Source organism: Periplaneta americana, chromosome 13 (genome assembly GCF_040183065.1).
Source record: "Periplaneta americana isolate PAMFEO1 chromosome 13, P.americana_PAMFEO1_priV1, whole genome shotgun sequence".
In the NCBI taxonomy this organism is placed as follows: Eukaryota; Metazoa; Arthropoda; class Insecta; order Blattodea; family Blattidae; genus Periplaneta; species Periplaneta americana.
Genome location: NC_091129.1, coordinates 93,654,917 through 93,668,898, shown reverse-complemented (window position 1 = coordinate 93,668,898; position 13,982 = coordinate 93,654,917). Strand labels below are relative to the sequence as shown.

The window sequence follows — 13,982 nt, the reverse complement described above, 5'->3', positions numbered from 1 at the left end:
TCTGTCACACTCCACACAAAGCACTTCACTAGTCTTTTTCTTAATTCTTTTTCCGAAGTTCCGCAGAAAATGTTCCTTTTCCTATTAAAATATTCCTTTGCCATTGCTATTCTCCTTTTTACTTCCTGGCAATAGCTATGTTACTGCTTACGGTACTACCCAAGTATTTCAAACTGTCTACTTGTTCCAATATCTCATTTCGAATTCGCACCTTTACTAACCTAACAAAAGACAGAAAGGTGAATTTTGAGTTGCAATGGACTGATGTCCAATGCCTGAAGAAGAAGAAGAAGAAGAAGAAGAAGAAGAAGAAGAAGAAGAAGAAGAAGAAGACAATAAGAAGGTTTTCTTTAATTTTCTTCCGACAACTATGTTCTTCGTCTTGTTTGCATTTATCTTCATCCCATACTGCTCACAACTATCAATTAGCTCCAGTAGAATATCCTTTAGTAACACCTCCTCTTTTACTAACAACACCATATTACCAGAAAATCTTGTGTATTTTAGTCTTATTCCTCCTACTATCACCTCTCCCATCTCTGCCTCTTGTGAAAATTTAAAATGTGACTAATTATTTCTTTAAAAAAACTTACCGGGTACCTAAACTTCTATAAGTTTATCTCCAAAAATAAAATATTCCCAAAAAACAGTGCAGACTACAGTGATTTATGAAAACGTTCATTTGAAAAGGCAGACATAACCTTTAAATTGGCGGAACACACAAAATTGTGTATCAAAGGAATCAAAAGCAAATGTTCGACATAACTGTACTAAATCTTTAGAAATAATTGTCGCCACTTTTTTACGTCCTGATCTATTGAAAGTGATGTTTGTACTGTGGCAGGACGGGGAAGCTTCACTACCCGACCGACGTGTGCGGGCCGCTGTTCGAAGAGGAGCTGGAGTTCTGGGGCTTAGACGCGAACCAGGTGGAGCCGTGCTGCTGGATGACGTACACTCAGGTAACAACATCATTCAGTGTTCCATTGTAGTATTACTGTCATAGACAAATATCATAGAAGTCCTCCAACTCAATATATACTTTCGAGAAGCTACTGAAGCGATGTTAAAGCCAAGACAATGGTGCCAAAAATTGGAACTATATGTCATGTTTCACATCCCGATCGGTATTGCAGGTACCCATTATACAAAAAATATTATTACTAATATTTTAAATATACTCCCCAAGGAGCGTAATGATTTATCAGATTAAAGGAAATGTTTAACCACAATACGCATTCTACTTATGGTTTTAGTTTGATGTATGGATATGGATAAGATGATTGAAGATTGAACTGAAAACCACTGACAGCACATTCTTTCTTCTATCTGATCTGTTCACATCAATAGACGCTGTATTTAATATTTAAACGTAACAGGTTTGCCAACATCTAATCACTAACCAACTGGTAAAACGTGCAGCTTGCGACAGGATCATCTTGACTGTGAGATGGTAACTGCGCATGCGCGGAATGAGCGGACTTGGTTCATAAAAACCTACAGTAACCAAACCTAAACTTCGTATATGCAAGATGTGTAACCCGAGCACGAAGGGAACTTCTTAATTTGATCTGGAATATAACGCGAAAATAAATCCAGGTAAAGATCATGCTAGCACTGCTTGAGAGTCCGCGCAAGCCTCTCCTTTGGAAAATTATGCCTATTGAAGCTATGTACTTTGTCTCCGAGTGAAATTGTAAATGGACAACATATACAAAAAAAAGACTCTTTTATAGTTCAATAATAGTACCAATTATATAAAACTGACAAATCCTGTAAGTAATGGGTAATCATAATAAATTTAAAATAGTCATATTGGTAACATTTACAACCAATTTCTTCCCATTATTTCCATCGAAACACAGATAACACACTCCTACCCAATGCAACAAACTCAGGAACGTCTATGAGAATACAACTTCCATCACAACAGTTAATCCTCCTGGTTACTATCATCATTCCTCTACGTTTCTCTAAGATTTTCGAACTTAACAAACGTAACACAAAGAACTGACATAATTAAGTACTGCTTTGTTAAGATCATATATAGCATGTAATTAAATGGGTTTTACAATCTCTCAAGGATTTCGGAGACAAACATTTAATAATGTACATTATATATGGTCTAAGACGAAATATTTTACTAAATCACACTAATACAACCGGAAAGATTTAATGTAAAGGGAATAAACTACGGAAAAGGGCAATGTTGATAAAGGTTTGGAATATACAAGTTTCAAGGGGTTACATACATCTTCGAGGGTAGGAAAAAAATTGATTTTTCATTTTTTTTATTGTAATTTAATAATAACATTTAGGTTTATATCTGTGAAAGAAATTTTAAGATATCCACAAAATTGACCAACTTATAGGATTAAAATATCTGTGGTGCGAGGAGAAAAAATGTGTGGCAATCGACAATCTCAAATACAGTGAATCAAATGTTTTTTTTTTTTTAATTTGGAGAGACTTTCTATAATAGGAACTGTGGTGTAGTGTTGCTAAAAGGCTATATTAATAACATATTAAGTTTTAATGAGAGTGTATATAACAGGAGGCCGGGGGGGGGGGAAAGACCTTTGGGAAGGCCGAGACGTAGATGGGAAGATAAAATAAAAGTGGATTTGAGGGAGATGGGATTAGATGATGAGACTGGATTAATCTTGCTCAGAATAGGGATCGATGGCAGGCTTATGTGAAAGCGGCAATGAACCTCCGGTTCCTTAAAAGGTATTTGTAAGTAAGTAAGTTACATAAACAAGCGAGAACATCGGACGTTTCTTTAGCAGTATAAGCTATAAAAATTTATGGTTAAGAAATCTACTGAAGGTTTAATGACTTAGATATAATTATGGGCCTTGGTTCAATGTTTTTAAATAAATTCTTTCAATTTGCATTTTTCACGCAGATTTCGAGAAATACGCGCATAATGTAGTTTGTTTCCGAGCTGCAAAATTAGTTGTGAGTTTTATTTGTCCCAACCTTAGTTTAGGTGAATTCAATTGAATAATGTTCTTATTTAAACATTATGGGAAGGAAAATTCAGAAGTTGGAAAATGGCTGAAATACGGCTTCGGAGTTCATACCGTCGTCAGAAGTAGGGGAGAGTTTTGTAGAATTGACGGAAATATCTCCAAATGGTATAAAAGACTTCTCCCGACCGAAAATCCGAAAACAAATAATGGCCCGCAGTCTTTTCATAGCTCTCATAAACACACTTTATCATCCACATCCAAAGAGTCACGTCGTAATCAAAACGTTAATGAAATCCAAGTAAAGAGAAAGTTGTTATTCTCCAATATTCATACCTCTGAATTTTCTCGCCTCACTTGCCCAAATAACACCTTTACTCCTGAAGTACTTCATCTAAATCAGCGATGTCAAGGTCGAGAGCACGTAGACGGTTCTGCGTGCAATCAATTGCTCACTGGTTGCAATGAATCTATTCTGCAGACAGCAGCAATGAATAAAAAGGGGTGAGCAAAGTAAACTCTATTGGCCTATCACTGCAAGATGAATTAAACTGTTTTTAAATAATAGATAACGTGTTGCATTCATACAAGACAACAAGAAATCAGAAGATGTTTTGTAGAGTGTAGCTCTCTAATAAATGCAATGAATTATAAAATAGTAGGCTACAATAAATAATATCTATAACTTCTCCTTAACTTACTTATATAGTTTCAAATAATAGCTAGAATATAATTAATTTTTATATAATTATCTAATAATCCAACAATGATAAAAAAAACTATGTTTTCCGGTTTTAAACTTACCAATACAAAAATTAAATAAATTACAGGACATTGTGCATATGGAAAAATGAAATGATAGGCCTGCAACAAATAATAAACATAATATGTTTTCTTTATCTTGGCGGTTTTAGATAATGTGGTCTACCTAATTAATTGCTATGTAACTGTTACATACTTAATAATGAACAGCACATCTGTGGAAACAATTTTAAATTTCTGACTTCCGTCTAATATAGAAATGTTTTTTCTTGTTTTTGCCGATATAAACCTTCTTATGTCCGCCGAAATTATGTTTCCTGTAACAAGACGTAGCATAGCACGCTTATTATCATCTGATAATCTTGATCTTAGTCTTGGTTTTGTGAGGTTCGTAAGTACTCTAATACGTACTTACTGCCAAATATATAAATAATTTTGCGCCCCAAATATTCGCACCCTGGATATATTACCCGGAAAAGCGACTTCCAACTTGGCCCTGTTCACAGAACCTGGAGAGAACTTTTCCTGGCTTAACCAAAGAACGTCACAATGGTAAGGAACATTGTCAAACTGAAAATATATGGACGACGTATCTTGACATTTTTTAGACAGAATTCGTGATGAGTCTACGCTATTAGCATAATACTCTTTTTGTACTTTATTCTGTAAACTTAAATGCAATGCAGTGAGGAAGAGTGTCTACAGTACATTAAAAATGTATTTATTACTATTTAATGTCAATAAAATTACAAAATTTCAATACATCATTATGTACATCAATTAATAATTTCAGGCGTTTCACATTGCTCCTCTTCGTAACTAAATGCTTTCCATATATCAGACAAAGAACATTATCTCCTCCTTCACTCATAAGAAGTCAAGAGTCGCGTCAGCCTAAAACTTACTGAACGACTTCTTCTTCAGTGTCTTATGTACAACCCTTGATTTCATCAGTAACTTGAATCTGCGTGCCGTATGTGCTCTGAACAGCGCATACGGGCGATGAGGCACGCTTGCGCTCTCGTTGACATCACTGGTCCCAATGATGAGTAAAATTCGCCGAAATAACAAGTCGTTATGGGGTAGCTCAACGCGCCCCAAACCAAGAAATTTCCAATTCATACTCAACTGAAATCCACTATATCAGCACGTAACAACTGGCAAAACCAGTTTTGATCGCGCATACGCAGATATGTTCAGGATTGAACGTCTTTCGTAAATGATAACTGGTATAGTAAGCTACAGGATGGACGTAAATTTGGTACAGTTTTTCCGCGAATACCTCCAGTTTGCCTTACCCTGCTCATCCCATCATTCCTTTATTACATACTTATAGCCATGTTTTCGTGTCTGAATAGCTTGTATAGTTAAAGAGAAAAGTTAAATGAAGTACTACCCTTACCACCTGCAGTACATTAAACCTTCCACTTGTTCTTTTGCGAAAACATAGTTAAAAACGGATTCAAGACTTATATCAAGTCTAAATCCCTCTCCTGAACAGAAGATAGAAAGTTGGTACTCGAGCGTTTGCATTTGCATAGGATTTCTCCCTTCAAAGACAATGGAAACATATTCAGAGCTTCAAAATTGAGGACACTTTACGCCGGGTTCTGAAGCTGCGGGAAATGTCTTACAGCAGAGATAAAACAGAGCTGGAGTGTTGGAAGTATCCCTCAGTTCGCTTCTTTATTCTTCATTTTAAAGTCGTTCCAGTTACCTAGGAAGATAATGGAAACTATGGTGATGAATTAAAAGCATATACAAGAGAAGTTTGTGTCTTCTGTACACGATCCTGCTACAGAAATAAAACACGAGTACAACAAATTGGGACAGGTTGTATTTATACAAAGTCCCATTATCAGCTTCCTCTTCTTTATTGGCTCTGCAACACGAACCGACTTCTATCTACTGTAACGCCACTTCTATACATTTTCCTAGAAATAACGACACCACGGCAGATATGCAGAGAAAATGCAATTATTTAATAAACTAAGAGGGGATAAAATTCGGAATTATTATTTGCACAGGATTCAACAAAGAGAAGGCACAATGTGAGAAAAATTATAAATCCTACAGCTTTTGGTCAATGCTTTGGAAATTTACGCTGTATAATAATCATAAATATGCGAAGTAGTATTTTAGTATGGATAGGTTATACTGTAGTTTGTGTCATATTTAAAAAGACTTCGCCTATATTCAACAACTCTAGATGTTAATAACAGAGGATGTGACTAAGATAACGAAACCATCAGAACCTCCGATTTCATTTAGAAGAAGCGCAAGAAAGGTATGTAATTGACTGTGGGTGTATTATGCATTCTAAATTAGTGTCCTCAATCTTCTTGATGACGAGGTCTCTCTTTTCCTCACAGTACTACAGTGCAGCCCCCTGGCCTAAATAGAATTATTCTGAACCATCTATTTTGCATTTAGAAGGCAATCGAACATTCAGAGAGAGATCGGGAGTATGTGTAGGCCTATATGGAGCGCGACAGCTGTTCTAATTGTTCCCAACACTGAAAGAAAATCAGAAAAATTAATTCTCATTCCCTCTTTCATGCTGATCTAAAGAAAACATATTGCCGGGACTAGGGAAAACTTCGAAGATAATATCCGCCTATTTAAAAAGAAAATTATTTAATTTAATTATGTTTCATATAACGAAAAATAGTTGGATGTTTAAGTTTTGATACAATAACTTTTAAAAAGTATTATTATTATTATTATTATTATTATTATTATTATTATTATTATTATTATTTTGGTTTCGGCCCCATGGACGGTTCTTCTGCCCCACAGAGTGCCGCGCCCCCTCTTCCGGTTGAGAGCCACTGTTCTCGCTATTCTTCAGTTGGTTCCCAAACAAGATAACGTGAGTAGGTTCCTTATATTCGAATATCAACAACGTGAGTAGGTTCCCCATGTTCAAACATCAACAACGCGAGTAGTTCCAAGGCTGTGTGGGAAGTTGATATTAATCCATCATGTAGTGACAGTGTCCAAATTACAGCGGGGATGAGGTAGTTATTGCCTATAACACCACCCATATTCGACCATGACCCGTGGCTTCATATAGTAGGCTACGTTAAAATATACAGGGACATCATTTTATTTTTACTAATACTTTTAATATTAACCTAGCTATACCTTTGGAGAACCGGAAACACCGTTTGCTACCCCCTTTCGTGACTGTAGTTCGATGATACTGGCGTGAAACACAAACAAATCACTCTACTAGGTATAGAAGGGAAGAAAAGTAGTTCATCCATTTACGTAAACTAGGAAATATCGCGATTTTAAGTTCGATAATTTTCATTACGTTTTTGTTTAATCAAAAATGCAGTACTGTATTAAGAATATGTGTATTTATTCACGAACTGAGTTATCCGTGCGAACGTATTCTTTATGCACTGTATATTATACTGCACATTAGCGTACAATATAGAGAATGAAGTTAAATTGAAAAATAATTATCATATGGATATTTAAACACATTTTTCAAAATGGTGGCCTTTCATTTCGATACGGGCTTCAGTTCTTTTGTGCATATTATCGCACTATAGACTATTGCATCTAATTCCAATTCCCAGTTTTGTCCTTCGTACTAGTAACTCATGTTGAAATAATTCTATACTTACTCTATACAAGAGTACCTTACGTACTGTAAATTCAATCTTCACTTCTGCCCGACCCGCACAGATAAAATTACTCAGACATGCTATCTACTGTCCGTCCAAGTGGTTATGTCACAGGATCGTAGAAAGGGAGGAAATCACGTGACAGTTAATTACTTAACGAGGCCCTTTTATTTAAGTTATTTTAAACAGTTGTATAATATTACGTAAAAGTCCAATTCCTAACAGAAATTAATGTTTTCAGAAAAGAGCTAAGACAGCCCAGCTTTTACAGAGTTGCTAGCAGAAGCAGGTGGGGGAAATCGGGATGTGACGTAGGCAAGCGAACAGTACCTGTGCGAAAATATGATTCAATATTGAAAGCTCTTTCGTCACTGGAAAACGCGAACATATTTCTGGAACGTACTGTACTCACTAACTCAGTGCTGTTTACTATATGCGGCCTTGGTTCTGTTTGGAGGACAATTGGAACTTCATTAGTAGAAGGGGTGGGAGTGAAGTACATTAAAAAACTCAGGTACAATAAAAATTGAAGTAAAAATAAAATGTGTCCCTGTACATGTAAATACTGATCAAAAGTTTCCGTGATTATTATCAGAGTAGTGGCAGTGGAAGTACAGGACAGCCATGTTGCACTTAATGATGGATTTCACTGCTAAGCTCGATGAAAAAAGGAAAAAAACTCTTAGTGGTGAATGATTACAAGTTTGGTTTTCAGAAAACATTAGGCCTATCTGGTGGTTTGGAAAGAGATACTTGTGTTAAAAAAGGAATAAGTGTTTCGTGAAACTTTCTGATTCAGATATAATGGAATGCAACGTCGAACACAACCACGACACTTGTGATATTGCAACTTTAAATAAATTACGAAGTCATTCAACGCAACGTGCCCGCCAAGCACAAAACATTTTAACCTATCTACTACCGTAGACAGTAGTTGACAGACCTAACTCTGTATAAAATGGGAAGGGGAAAGGTTTTCTGGCTTAGTCTAGCGCGGGAACCAATTGCAGTACACAGACGAAATCAACTTGGAACCAACTCGGGTATAGCTCTGGGACAAACTGGGAACCGATTAACAGATTTGGGAACCAATTCCAGTACGCCCACTGTTCTAAATAATGCGGCATTGACACTACTTAGGAATGACTGTAACGTCACACTTGTAAGCGCTTTGCAAAGGACAACTCCGTGAGAGCAAGATCACTGCATGTATAACCAAACTGCGATTAATTCGGGGGATAGATCCCGATAAGAGGTACGCGGTTGTCATTATGCCACAAGTCCGTTGGGGTCATGGATTTTTCATTTGCCTTTCGGCCACATGACCTCTAACAGAAATGAGTACAGATCGGGAGACGAGATCTGATATGGAGCTACGCGAGAGGGAAAAGAACATTTATTTATTGTATTGCATAACTTGAATAAAGAAGATAATTCACAGTTTATTTATTTATTCTGGTAGAGTTAAGGCCATGAATGGGAGATTAGAAACAAAGTTTGTTTCGAATCTACCAACACGTAATTTCAATTCAGACTAAAACTTATTTTTTCCCCTCCACATCCACTGATGATATAGCCAGGCGCGTGTTAAAGTCACAAGACATGTTTTGCCTCCTCTACTATACCAGGTTTCCTTGGGAGAAAAGACGACCAGTATATAGGACTAACGTCCCTAATGCTACTCATTTCCGTTTGTTTAGTGGGGTGAGAGCCGTAACATCCTGCCACCTTAATGGGCTTCAGTGACCTGTGACGGGATAACTTTTTTGGAGACCAAATGGACTTACAAGACAATCTTTGTTGGAGAACAGCCCAAAAAATAATTCGGGAGATGAATCCCAATACACTTAAATAAAAACATATTTCGAAATCAATTCTCAAGGTTTATTCGGGAAGATGAATCTCAATAATCGTGGAGAGATCAATATTTCTTGGAGAAGAAGAAACCGAAATGTTTGTTCAAGAGGATGGAGGTATAGGGGAATATTGGTGTTTATCAGGCGAGAAATCCAAGCACTTCAGTCCAAATAGGCTTTCGTATGCCTGTGATAAATGAGTTAAGTGTATATTGTGCTGCCTGGTTAAGCCAGCTCCTAAATCCTCCACACTACGTAGTCCTACCCAGCCATCAAATCCGTAAAACTAGTCTGCCATACCTCACAGAACTACATGAATCGTAATGTCAACGTCAAGCAAGCAAGTACTGAGGGAACTACGGTACCTCTTATGCAGAACCATGAGTCATGTAGAACGCACCATCTATCAATCCTCGGAGAAACCGTGAGGAGTACCCGTTATGACGGACGATTGATTCGGCGTTACGCAAACACAAGTGATGCCCTTTTTTCAGATGTCGATAAATTAAGGAATTTTGGAATATTGTTTGGAATGACGAGGTGAAAAACAAGAGAACTCGAAAAAAACTCAAAACTGAAGAATCTAAAAAAAAAAATTAAGTTATTTATTTGAGTTGTTATCCATATAAAATAATATTGATTTCTCCACTATCATCTACGTCTATTCTCCTAAGTTAATTTTCAGAATTGTTACTCTACTAAAAAAAATTACTTCCCCATGGTTGTCGAGATCTCTCCTTCTGAATTTAATTTTGAAAGTGACCTATAGGAAACTTTTCTTAACTCAATATCTCTGCTATCGAATTAATTTTCGGAGGTCACTTTCTAGAAAAATCCTATCCTCCTTTATTAATCCTCGGAATTTATCTTCTCTAAACCTCCTCTTTAAGCGTAGGCTATGGGAATCGATCCTCTCGAATTAACACAAAGATTTCCCTTCCCGCTATAACGATTCCCCTCTTTAAATTTGTAAAATCAATTCTCCCGAATTATTATTATAATTTCTTCTTTACCTCAAAAAATTGCCTTCTTCACATCTATAAAGATCTATCTTCCCCAAATTAATTTTAGGTCCTTGCTTACTCTTGAAAATATTGTATGTCCTAGAGTTGTCCAAGAAATACTGCCTACTTCACGTTTATTTTCCAAATTAATCTCAAAGTTGTCCTCACATAAAATATTTTTTGTTACTCTATCGAAATTGATCCTTTCAAAAGGAAGTTAGCGTTTGGTATCTTCACGAAGTGTGGCGATAAATGAATCTTCTATAGTACCAAATCACTGTTCTCTATTGGTTTGGATGTAACTTCAATATGTCAAACGTATCTGTAATTTTGAAACCTCTGCATGACGCATACTTGGCATACCTTATTGGAACATGTGACATACTAGTTCAAAGACATCAAAGCTTAAAGTGTAAAGACCAAAACCATCAAAAGCGTGATAGTTCAGTTGGTAAAGAGACTGACTGAGGTTTGAACGCTGAAGGATTTGATTATCCACAGCAGAAGGAATTTTTCTGGTGAATTTCTTGTTGACAAACTCCTCGAAAATACTCAGAACGTTCTAAAGCGTTCTGTTCCTGGTAGTAACACTGAACCGTGAAATATATCAAATTCTACGTAATGTTTGAATTTGGCCCCTGGCTTGCCTATATGTCATATACATATTTAAACAAGTATTTACTATCATTATGTTAATATATTCATATTAGCACTGATTTACGTATGCGAAAACTAAATTTAAGTATGAAATGAATGTAGTATATCCCGGGTATATTTGTAAATGCAGCACTAAAATATACATGCAAATATGGACAAACATCAACTAAAACAACGTATTTAAATATGCAATTATAATTAAATTTGAATGAGACAAACAACATGCCAACGGAATTAATTTGTTTGCTTTTCAAGCATGAAATGAAATTTATTCTGAGGTTCTCCTAGCGAAACTTACAGAATTGCAGCTGAAGATGCTCTTATGGTAAATATATTCCTTTTAAGTAACAAAATATTTGGTTATTGAACGATGCTGAATCAATTGCGAGTTATCTAGAGTTGGTGGTAATTGGTAGCATTGTTTTGGTGAGAAAAGGCTGAGGATTAACTGACGATCGCCTTACAGTTCAGAAAAACGTCAGGTGGGGTGTACGTTGACAAAGCCGCAATGTTGCTACGTAGAATACGTCTGAGGGTTCTCTGAGATAGAATGAGACTACAGTGTTCCTTATTTTACAAAATTTTATTTATCACTGACAAGCTATACTTCGACTAGGATAGGTCTATGATAATTATTAGGTATAAGAAATGAAAAGCATAAAGTTAGTATTTAGATTTCCGATAAACACTAGGTCTAAACATGAACCAGGTAATGTGGAGTAGTGTTACTCATTACGCGGTCCGCGGGTCGCATGCGGGTCTCAAAAACATTTATTACGACTCTTGAACTAATAATGTTATTACCAGACAGTTGATGCGGGATGACTTAAAGAAAAGTGAAGTTGTTTCGTATCGGAGTATATGGCACGTGCCGCGCCGTCCGTCTTTTGTGTACCTGGCGAGTACAGCAGCGTACATAACGAAGGAACCCCGCTCCACATTCCAACACAATGTGTGCAGTTGTGTTATCCTGCTCAAGTATTTAGTACGAGTTGAATGGTGTAGTGCTGATCCATTCACAATGTCGAAGTCAAAACGTTAAATTCGCTCAGAAATATGAAATGCAATTAAGAAGTATGAGAGTGACGTTTTATATATTAACGAAGACAATATCGTGTGTAATGTACGTAAAATTGAAATAAAAACCAGAGCCACTCAGGCTATAGAGAAACATTGCAACAGTACATCGCACAGAAAAGGCGTTGAAATGAAATCTGAGGAATCATCATCATCATCAACATCATCATTTAGTTGTGCGGGTCTAAAAGACACTTGCAATATGATGCTCAGTGCAAATATTCGTCTAAAGAAATTGAGTGATCCCCATTTTAGAGTTTTTCTTCAGAAATTCTCTCGATATAAAAACTGTTTAAGCGATAGGCGAAGACGATTCAGCTTCGACAACTTACGAGAATATATCGTCGTTTACTGCAATGCTGGTAATTGCATCAATGATGACGAGGACTGAACTTGCAATGTATGTACTACAGTACGTTATTTTTCTTTCCCTTCTGACTTTACGGAGATACAGTAGCATATTGACGTCGTCTGTTTACGTATAAGACCTGTTGAGCTAATGGTGTGAATGAAAAATGTAACATATAGTAAATGAGGAGCTCCGAAACAAAACCCGTTAAGCCCACCTCCGATCAAAATTGAGTTTGAAACGGATTCTTACTCTACGAAATGTCCTGCATCGATCTACAGTCTCTATTTGGTTCTAACTCCGTTGCATCCCTGTAAAAAATGCGGTCGAAATCGAGTGTTTGTTTCATAATCCATTCAGTCCACCGCTCCAGTCGGAACAAACCCCGTTAAGTCAACAGACTCAGACTTCTGTTTATTCTGCAGCCATGTAATATTAATAATTTTATTAGTTCATCGTTGCAGCTGCATCTGCTGCTGCAGGCATATCATTGTTACTGTAATGACATCATTGTTGGTGTATAAAATCACACATTTTTAATAATTTAAGCAGGAGAATAAAATTGTATTCGTAGAAAATAAGTCAGACTCGCAGTAGTGCTCTAGTATTATGTGGCATGGAGGGAAGTGTGTCTGTCTTAGAAGGATCTCTAGGGTCCAGAAAGAGGAAATTAATGACAGAGACAATGTGAAAAACAGTATATGAAGCCAGGTACAATATTTAATATTAAATCTCCATTGTAAATTAAATGAAAATAATGTAGTCCTGAGTTAAATTGTTCGTAAAAATGTCATGGATATACGACTCCAGAATTTTATTCTAGATATTATAATGATAAGGATCATGGTCTCATGGAATTTAAACCTTCCAGTAGTCACAAGGAAGGGCGCTTCAAATCCTGTTCGATCCCCGTATATAGTTTTATAAAGCCAGGAAAAAGGGTTTATGCACATTGCAACAAAGTGGAATAAGACAGGCTTCTTGCTTCATTGATGTCTGTTTAATCCACAAAGAGGCGACGTCAACGAAAACACGATTTCGGAAAATTGAACAGTCTTGTTGTAAAATATATGGTAAGAGGGTTTTTGAATGTAGTCATCATGTTCATGATAGCGTACATAATAATTTATGCATTTGTAAGCGTCTCAAAAATATTATTTCCGACCTGGGTAGCACATTGGTAGCATACTCGCCAATGAACTCAAAGGTTGCGTGGTGGATTTTAAGTTTCTAAAATCTACAGCAGATCAAATATACTGTATTACCCTAAAGATACTCAATTCAATGTTACACTTGGTTATGTTGCGATATAACCAAGTTGTTAGAGCGACTATAATCAGATTAGAAAATTTTATTATTTTTTCTATTATTATTATTATTATTATTATCATTATTATTATTATTATTATTGTTGTTGTTGTTGTTGTTATTATTATTATTATAGGTAAGAGGTGCCAATAATGAGGAGATTCCAATCTGTTCATTCTTTCGTGCTCTCGTCGGTATCGGTCAATGTCGACTGAAAATTATAGCATCCAACACACTGGCTGGAAAGCCCACCAAGGAAAGGTGGGGTGAGGATCGTAGGTCAAAGCGGTCTCAAAAAAGAGACGATCTGTTATTGCATTTATATCAAACTTGAAAGCTTGCGAAAGCCACTACTCTCT

At 36.4% G+C, this 13,982-nt stretch overlaps 1 protein-coding gene across 3 annotated transcripts in view; it reads left to right on the top strand.

The window, feature by feature from the left end:
• Shaw (Shaker cognate w) overlaps positions 1-13,982 on the top strand; it is a 185,122-nt gene that overhangs the window by 38,752 nt on the left and 132,388 nt on the right. For all 3 annotated transcript variants that reach the window (XR_011335634.1, XM_069843533.1, XM_069843534.1), the window contains exon 3: positions 845-962. Coding sequence is in view for 2 of the 3 variants with exons in the window: in XM_069843533.1 (XP_069699634.1) it covers positions 845-962 (118 nt within the window). In the remaining variant the exon portion in view is untranslated. The remainder of the gene's footprint in view (positions 1-844; positions 963-13,982) is intronic.